The 9,561-nt window shown below is 40.5% G+C and overlaps 1 protein-coding gene across 2 annotated transcripts in view; it reads right to left on the bottom strand.

Moving 5' to 3' along the window:
* GSR (glutathione-disulfide reductase) overlaps positions 1 to 9,561 on the bottom strand; it is a 48,686-nt gene that overhangs the window by 2,611 nt on the left and 36,514 nt on the right. The window contains exons 8-12 of one of the 2 annotated variants that reach the window (XM_007119027.3): positions 8,872 to 8,958; positions 7,225 to 7,383; positions 4,138 to 4,249; positions 2,755 to 2,886; positions 1,528 to 1,661 (exon numbers count right to left, since the gene is read on the bottom strand). In XM_007119027.3, coding sequence (XP_007119089.1) covers positions 1,528 to 1,661; positions 2,755 to 2,886; positions 4,138 to 4,249; positions 7,225 to 7,383; positions 8,872 to 8,958 — 624 coding nt within the window. The remainder of the gene's footprint in view (positions 1 to 1,527; positions 1,662 to 2,754; positions 2,887 to 4,137; positions 4,250 to 7,224; positions 7,384 to 8,871; positions 8,959 to 9,561) is intronic. The other variant, XM_007119028.3, reaches the window with a different exon arrangement.

The following is a 9,561-nucleotide window of genomic DNA, read 5'->3' as shown; positions in this document are numbered from 1 at the left end:
CCCCGGTCTGGGAGGATCCCACATGCCACGGAGCGGCTGGGCCCGTGAGCCATGGCCGCTGAGCCTGCGCGTCCGGAGCCTGTGCTCCTCAACGGGAGAGGCCACAGCAGTGAGAGGCCCGCGTACCGCAAAAAAAAAAAAAAAAAAAAGAAATAACTAATATGAAGAGATAAGTAAGAACCTTGCTGATTCAATAACTGGAAAGCTCAGGCTACTGAGGAACATTCAGGGCAAGAAACAGCAACCTTTATCTTCCTGCCAAACCACTTACTTTCTTCTCTTTGCACTGATTCTCTGCTTCTGTCAACTGTCAGTGATGTTGATTTTTATAAGCCAGAAGCCAGGGACCATCTTGTGGCTTTCGGTGTAAGGGCCACTGATTCAGATACAGACTATGTTCTTTTTTTTTTTTTTTTTTTTTGGTGGTATGCGGGCCTCCCTTTGCTGTGGTCTCTCCCGTTGCGGAGCACAGGCTCCGGACGCGCAGGCCCAGCGGCCATGGCTCACGGGCCCAGCCGCTCCGCGGCATGTGGGATCCTCCCAGACCGGGGCGCGAACCCGGTTCCCCTGCATCGGCAGGCGGACGCGCAACCACTGCGCCACCAGGGAAGCCCTAGACTATGTTCTTTTTAATAAGAAAAGTTGGAAACCATACCTGAATCTTCAGTTAAATTACTGTTCCTCACAAAGCCATGTTCCCAAGGCATATTGCTAAGTTCCACTTTAATATTTAATTCAATTTATAGAAAAGCCCAATAGGCTGACCTAATATCAAAACAACACGTATTTCAAAAATTATTTAAAAAAAAAAAAAAAACACCTGTTCAAATTCAAACTCAAATCGCAACGAGATACCACTTCACATCTGGTAGGATGGCTACAATAAAAAAAGACAGTAACAAGTGTTGACGAAGGTGAGGAAGAACTGGAACGCTTGCACGTTGCTGAAGGGAACATAAAATGACACAGCCACTTTGAAAACAGTTTGGCAGTTCCTCAAAAAGTTAAACCAAAAATAGATAACTGATTATCTCAGAACATTTTACTAAATAAACTTCTTCCTCACCGATTGGTTATGTTAAGTCTAAATTTTTTACATTAAATTCTTACCCTTACCAATATTTCTGAGTTGCCTATCTATTCTGGCCTACTGGTCAATGACAATCTCGACCTCTCCCCTTTATATTTTACGTGCTTTTTTTAGCCGCACCGTGTGGCTTGCAGGATCTTAGTTCCTTGACCAGGGATTGAACCTGGGCCACAGCAGTGAAAGTGCCAAGTCCTAACCACTGGACTGTCAGGGAATTCCCCCACCCCCCAACTTATGTTTTTAAAGCAGTGGAACCTTCTTTCTATGTGAAATATTATGAAGAACTGAAATATATATAGAGAGAGACAGATAAAGGTGGGACTGTGCCAGTTGAATCAGAGAAAGCTTTAACCCGGTCTTCCCTTCCCACCTCACCAAAATACCCCATCCCTGCCAACCCTGAAGACAGTCTTGAGCTTAGTGGATTTTTCCCATACCTTTTCCTCTTTGTTGGCACAAACCATTTTCATCACACATTTTGTTTTCCTTTTGGTAACTGCATGATACATTGGGGTAAAGGTGGTGGAATAAATCTTCACGTTTTCTTTTCCATATTTATAAATGGCCTCATCTATATTGCACAGGGGGGAAAGAAAAAGCATCTATCAGAAACTTAAACAATTCCACTGAGCTATCAGAGAGATGGCCGGAAATACATAACCTGAATCAAATTACAAGGAAATATTAAAACAAAACCACAATGAGCTGGGGCTTCCCTGGTGGCGCAGTGGTTAATAATCCGCCTGCCGATGCAGGGGACACGGGTATGAGCCCTAGTCCAGGAAGATCCCACATGCCGCAGAGCAACTAAGCCCACGCGCCACAACTACTGAGCCTGCGCTCTAGAGCCCACGAGCCACAACTACTGAGCCTGTGCACTTAGAGACCGTGCTCTGTAATAAGAAGCCTGTGCACCGCAATGAAGAGCAGCCCCCGCTCGCCGCAACTAGAGAAAGCCTGTGTGCAGCAACAAAGACCCAGCGCAGCCAAAAATGAATTAATAAAATAAATATATTTTTTAAAAAACCCACAGTGAGGGACAATCTACAACAAAAATGTCAATGTCATGAAAGACAAAAGACAGGCTAAGGAATTCTTTCTCTTGACTAAAGGAGACCAAAGAGGTATCAAAACTAAATATACTACATTATCCTGGAATGAACCCTGGACTTGAAGGGAAAAATGTTAAAAATAAAATTATTTGAGACAACAGGCAAACTTTGAATAAGGTCTAAAGTTTAGATAATATTGTATCCACTTAAATATTCTCATTTGAAGCTACGCTTCTGTAAGGGAACGGCCTTGTTCTTACGAAACAGATACTGAAGTGTGTGTGCATGTGTACAGAGAGAAAATGATACAGCAAAAGTGTTACCAGTAGACGGGAGTCTTCTGTAGTATTTTTGCAACTCTTCTTTAAATTTGAAATTAGTTCAAGTAAAAAAGCTTTAAAAATCAAACAGATAGGGTGGAGTGGGGAAAGGAATTATACTCTCAAAGTACTAGTAGCTGGGGAGGAAACTGGACCTGTGATGAGAAGTTAGTAACTAAAAAGAAATATAACTCAGGGGCTAAGATAGATTTAGTCAGCTGACAGACACCTAGTTTAACGTTAGCAGAGGAGGGGAAGAAACGATAAATGACCTTTATTTTTAAACACCTACCTTCTGTGAGTCCCACTGTCCCAATAGGGGGGTGGCTGAAGACCACCGTAGGGATATTGTCATAGTCTAACTTGGAATCTTCTTTGCATTCAAAAAGTCTATGGGCAAGTTTTCGGCCAGCAGCAATCGCAACTACAAAGATATTTTTAAATCAGTTTAGCTTACTGTTCATTTTAACATAGCAGGATTATTCTACTAACCGTTTATCCATCTGGCTTAACATACAAGTTCTGACAAAGTCTTCTGTCAATGCTCATTACAATATCTAGTTCAATATAATAAAAGACCTATCAATACCTTAGTTAACAATTCAAAACTATCGGCTTATGTGAATTCTGTACATTCTATTAGGACCAAAAAAAAAAAAAAAGACACATTTACAAGTTCCCAACCATCTGGCAAGTTACCTCTTAATGCAGATATTAGCTTTTTGATATATTTATGGAGCAAACTACATTAGTTTCGAGCATCTTCAGTTCTACTTTATAATCATAGTCATCTCACAGGAATATTTTGTTTTTCTTAAAAATTATTTTTATTTCTTCTTGATTTTTTTTTAAAGTTTATCCTCCTTAGCCTGTTTTTATTCCTAATCGTCAAACAAAAAAACGCCTGAGTTCAGTAAAAGCATCAGTTATTAATTTTATTGACTTCAAATTGATAATTTTTTTTCCAAAATAAGGTATCAGTGGGATACGTAAGAAATTTTTTTCACCTCGACAAAATTTTCAGCTGTTAGATTATGTTATGAAGGTTTTGAAACTTTGCTTGTTAGTTTGCTTTTGTGGAGAGAGCTTCCTAAAAGAGCTAAAAGGCTTTGGGTGTGTGTTTCCATTCTGAGTAAGATCCGGGCCATTTTGGAAAGGACGGTGAGGCCCTGGAGGGGTACAGGTGAAAGCAGATGGACGGATGCCACCAGCAGAAGCAGAACAGAGAGCTTGAAATGACGCCAGTTAACTCATGAAGTAGGATGAAGTACGGGGTTCTGAGGATGGGGGTCAACCTTGGTTGTATCAAGACTAAACAGTCATATAAGAATACCACTTCCTTTCACTGTCACCAACACAACTTGGATTCTAATTTACAGCATTCTTCAGAGGATGACTGTATCATCTGTAGAAAAATTTCAGTCTTCACCTAACATTTTTAAAATCTTTTAAAGAAAACTAAATACTATTCAAAGCATTTTTAAAGGAAAAAATGAATATTATTCACAACATGTCAGGTTCCCAACCAACATCTATCTCAACACATTTTATCATTTTGATGACATAAAGACACTCAGCCTTTTAACTCTGCTTGAGCTGATTTGACTATGAAGAGCTGAACAGTTTTACATAACACACAGAGCCTCCCTTAGCCCCCCAAAAGAAGAAACATTACCTGGAGTAAGAAGAGCTTTTCCACACACATCACCAACTGCGTAGACACCTTTTACATTAGTATTCTGGAATTCATCTACTAGGATATGACCTTTGTCATCAGTTTGAATCCCCTAAAATTGTAAAGGGACATCATGTAAGTATTTGGCCCATCTACAAAAAAAAATAGCAGCTCACACCTCTGGATCTGCCTCACTTCAGGCACCTCTTCAGCCTGAATCTCCAAGAAACCACAAGATGAAAAACATCTTAGCAAGCTGGCAAGTTTCATATCTTTTGCTTAATTTAAAAGGTAAATATTTAACTCAGTTTTGAGGAGTTTTAACAGGATTTGACTTTGCATTGTACGATTCAGCTGGCCAGGCAAGCCTGAAAAGGAATCACTCAACTATCAGACATGGTACATGGCATCCCCGTGGAGTCCACCTAAGACAGTGATTTTCAATTCCTTGGAAGCACTCCTCCTGAAGCATGCTAACTCATACTTTAGACAGGCACAGCCTGAAGCAGTCATCAAAAGTAGACTTCTTTGAAGTTTACAGTTTTATCTTTAAACATCCAAGCACAATTTGTATTCTACTCTAAAAGAGAGCAATGCTTCCTTTAACCAAAATTTCTCCCTATACATTGAGTCGAATTTTTGCTCCAAGAATATGTGTCATGCTTATCTTGTGGCTTTGCAGATCCCTGGTGTATATACTCCCATGTGAGAAGTAGAAGGCCACCAGGCATAGGGAGTAGGTAGTGTAGTGGTTGAGAGTACAACCTTTGGAGCTGGGAGATCTGGGTTCAAGCCCCAGCTCTGCCACTTACACCCATTTATCAACAAATACTTGAACTTCTAAATGAGGCATTAACCGAGTCACTGTAAATACAGTGGTAAATAATACAGACATCACCACTCCTTGTGGAGTTTACAAGCCTGGTAGACAATTTCTTATCTCTGTGCTCCTGGGTTCCTCATCCTTACCCCTCAAGCAGTTGCTGGCAAGATTAAAGTAGGCTAGTATAGCACAGGGAACTCTTCTCAGTACTCTGTAATGACCTATAAGGGAAAAGAATCTAAAAAAGCAGTGGGTGTATGTATATGTATAACTCATTGACTTTGCTCTACAGCAGACACTAATACAACATTGTAAATCAACTATACTCCAATAAAATTTTTTTAAAAACGATTAAAGTAGGCCAGTAACATGTTGCCAAGACTTACAATAGTAATCATTCAGTTTGAAGTATAAATATGTATCTTAACACTGAATGAGATGGAAAATTTTTGCCTCATTAAAAAAAAATCCAGCAAATATAGTTCAAAACTGGACCTACCATTGCCTATATCTGCATAAAGGCACAATATCTCTTAAAAGGTGAAAAGCTGGATGAATAGTTTTGTTAATATAAAAATAGATAACTAATTTTACTAAATTCCACTGAACAGTAAGATTAAAACCAAGTAAAGGGCTTCCCTGGTGGCGCAGTGGTTGCGCGTCCGCCTGCCGATGCAGGGGAACCGGGTTCGCGCCCCGGTCTGGGAAGATCCCACATGCCGCGGAGCGGCTGGGCCCGTGAGCCATGGCCGCTGAGCCTGCGCGTCCGGAGCCCGTGCTCTGCAACGGGAGAGGCCACAACAGAGGGAGGCCTGCATGTCACAGACACCAAAAAAAAAAAAAAAAAAAATCAAGTAAAAAATGTCCCTGGATATTTTTTTTAATTATGAAAAATACCTTTTATTGAAATGAAAAAGGGATGCAACTTAAAACAGATACTAATATGGAAGGCCTGCATACCACACACACCAAAAAAAAAAAAAAAAAATCAAGTAAAAAATGTCCCTGGATATTTTTTTTAATTATGAAAAATACCTTTTATTGAAATGAAAAAGGGATGCAACTTAAAACAGATACTAATATCAGAACATAAATCAAACTATGAGACACACCACTCAAGAGGCTCCATCAAATATATAAACCTCAAAAATATAAAATATTCTATTATTACTAGTAGAGTATTATAGCACGTCAGAAAGATCATCACCCTCACCATCAACAGCAGCTGGTTAATATTTATTGAGTTCATGCTATAAGCCAGCATCTAAGCAAGTTACTTTGTATGCACTCTCATTTACTCTTCTCTATAACCCAAAGCAACAAGTACTATTTTTATTGCCATATTTATATGAAGCAGTTGAAACTTAAGAGTAACTAAGCTACTTGCTTAAGGCCATGAAACTGGTAAGTAACAGAACTAAGGTTGAAAACTGGGTGAAACACTGGGACCCACACCCCAGGCTACTACTATACTAGACTGTCCTTCAAAATTTAAAAGAACAAATAAGAATGCTAACTATAGCACTGGTAGATGAGCTTCACATCTGTACCCATCCCCGAGTGCCACAATGTCCATGACGAGTCACACACCCATCCATTAGGATTAGAGCTGCAGACAATAAGAAATAATTATAGGGGTTTAAAGAGACAGGTATCATAGTAAAAAAGAAATCTGTAGGGAGAAGGCTAGTCAGGAAATGGCAAGACGATGACCTGATCTAGGGTGATGACACTAGAAAGGGGAAAAAACCCCTTTATTTCCATTCCAAAGGCAGAAGCAATGGGATTTAATGACAAACTGGACACACGGAATAAACAGAAAAGAATCCAATAGAACCCACTCAAGTTTTGGGGGGTCTGGGGTTGGATCAGGGGAAATCACAGGACTACTGACCGATGCAAGAAGGTTTTAGGCAAGGAAAGTGGTCAAAAGGTACAAACTTCCAGTGACAATATAAATAAGTACAATACCAGGGATATAACGTCCAACATGGTGACTACAGATAACACTGCTGTTAAGAGAGTAAACCCTAAGAGTTCTCAACACACAGAGAAAATTTTTTCCTTTTTTCTTTTCTACTTTTATTGTATCTATATGAGAAGATGGATGTTAGCTGACCCACTTGTGTGACCATTTCACAATGTATGTAAATCAAACCATGGTGCTGTATGCCCTAAACTTATGCAGGGATGTATGTCAATTATTTCTCAATAAAACTGGGGGGAAAAAAATAGAATATCGTAGGCAGACTAGGTCAGCTTACCAGTTTGTTTAAATTCAGGCCCCTGGAGTTTGGGTCCCGTCCAATGGCCCAGAGCAGACAGTCAACGTCTGGAATGGTGGTCAAGGTGGGTTTCCTACCAGGAATTGAAGTAACCATGCAGAGTTCCAGGCCTGAAGAAGTTTTTTTAACTTCCTTGACCTATTGGGAGATACAGTTTGTTAAGTGGGGGTGTGGGGATGGGAAGGAAAGCAAATAAAGAGGAAACTAGAATTCTTAACATTTAAAAACTCTCCACTGAATCCTACATATGAGTCTTACATGCTGACACATTTAGTTTTGCCCAAAGGCCACCAACACTGGAACTCTCTGGAACCAAGATGATATCCTAGGTGGCCCCAAATCAGCCAGCAGCCAGAAACGTCAACTCACATCAAGACCCTAATGCTTCAGCTTAAAAACAAAGTATTTTAAAGTGTACTTCTTCAAAACTGTGATAAAATTTTAAACCACAAATCTAAGCACAGTGATTTGCAGCTGGAATCGGGGGAGGGAATGGCTGTAGCAGCATCATTAAGAGAGTTTTTTAAATTGCACCATCCTTGCTCCTCCCTGGACATTTTTTTTTTTTTTTTTTTTTTTGCAGTACGCGGGCCTCTCACTGTTGTGGCCTCTCCCGTTGCGGAGCACAGGTTCCGGACGCGCAGGCTCAGTGGCCATGGCCCGCGGGCCCAGCCGCTCTGCGGCATGTGGGATCTTCCCGGACCGGGGCACGAACCCGCCTCCCCTGCATCGGCAGGCGGACTCTCAACCACTGCGCCACCAGGGAAGCCCCCCCGTCCCCGGATATTCTTAATCAGAACTCGGGGGAGGAGGGTAAGATCAGGTCAGGAGACTGAAGGGCATACATAGTTTAGTGAAAGTCCCAAGGGGATTCTGATGTCGACTTTAACCACCAGTCCAGTACTTCAGCATTTACAAAGCAACTTCACATTTGTTTTACTTATGATATGGCCTATGCTGAAAGGGCAAAGCTTTGGGGAAGAAAGTCATTTTTACAAAGCTAATGCTCCAGGAAAAATCTGACATGCAGGTGATTCCCTGAGAATAAAAAAAAAATACAAAGTAACTTTGTCATTGTTTCCATCTACAAAACCCAAAGGTGTTCTTTCAAAAATAGATTCCATGGGACTTCCCTGGCGGTCCAGTGGTTAAGACTTCACCTTCCAGTGCAGGGAGCGTGGGTTTGATCCCTGGTCGGGAAACTAAGATCACACATACCTCACGGCCAAAAAGCCAAAACATAAAACAGAAGCGATGTTGTAACAAATTCAATAAAGACTTAAAAAAAAATAGATTCCATAATAATATTTCCTGAAATAAATAAGTAAATATAAATAAATATAAACCTGAAAAATAAGGATGTTCAATGAGGCCTTTGAGCACAAAAATTGTAGTTTTAGTTCTAACTAAACTAAATTCAACTTCCAGATTTCTAATCTTTTATACCTTGGATTTCATCAAAACATTAATGTGAAATGCAGCTTCTGAGGATAAAGAAAAGACTTGGTAGTACTCCAGAAAAGAATAAACTGACTGGGGTAGAGGTAGTTTGTGTTTATAAAGCTAGTGGGGCTCACAACAGATAGACAACCAAGGGCCGTAAGCTCGCCCTGGGCTCGGTCATACCTGCGAGTACTTCAGCACCTCTATGCCAGCGCTCTCCAGCTCCTCAGTGCAGTTGGAACTGATTACTGAATCGAAACTTCTGAGCACCTGTATACACAGGCAGCAGAGGCATGGGTGGTGGGAAAGAATAAAACTTGATTAAAGATATGCTACAAACCTGGGAGAGAAATTTCAGTATCAACCCCCCTCTTATGTCCTTCTTCACTCACGGCTGCACTATGAGTAGAGTTCTTTTTTTCTTTTTAAATCATCTTTAAAAAATTATGGTTCTGAAGAACCTAGGGGCAGGAAAGCAATAAAGACGCAGACGTAGAGAATGGACTTGAGGACACGGAAAGGGGGAAGGGTAAGCTGGGACGAAATGAGAGAGTGGCATGGACATATATACACCACCAAATGTAAAATAGATAGCTAGTGGGAAGCAGCCACACATCACAGGGAGATCAGCTCATGTGCTTTGTGACCCCCTAGAGGGGTGGGATAGGGAGGGTGGGAGGGAGATGCAAGAGGGAGGGGATATGGGGATGTATGTATATGTATAGCTGATTCGCTTTGTTATATAGCAGAAACTAACACACCGTTGTAAAGCAATTATACTCCAATAGAGATGTTAAAAAAAAAAAAAGGATTTAACCAGAATAAATAAATAAATAAAATCAGATGCTATAAAAAAAATTAAAGTACAATTAA

This window comes from Physeter macrocephalus, chromosome 20 (assembly GCF_002837175.3).
Source record: "Physeter macrocephalus isolate SW-GA chromosome 20, ASM283717v5, whole genome shotgun sequence".
Taxonomy (NCBI): domain Eukaryota; kingdom Metazoa; phylum Chordata; class Mammalia; order Artiodactyla; family Physeteridae; genus Physeter; species Physeter macrocephalus.
This window is presented reverse-complemented; position numbering and strand designations above follow the sequence as displayed.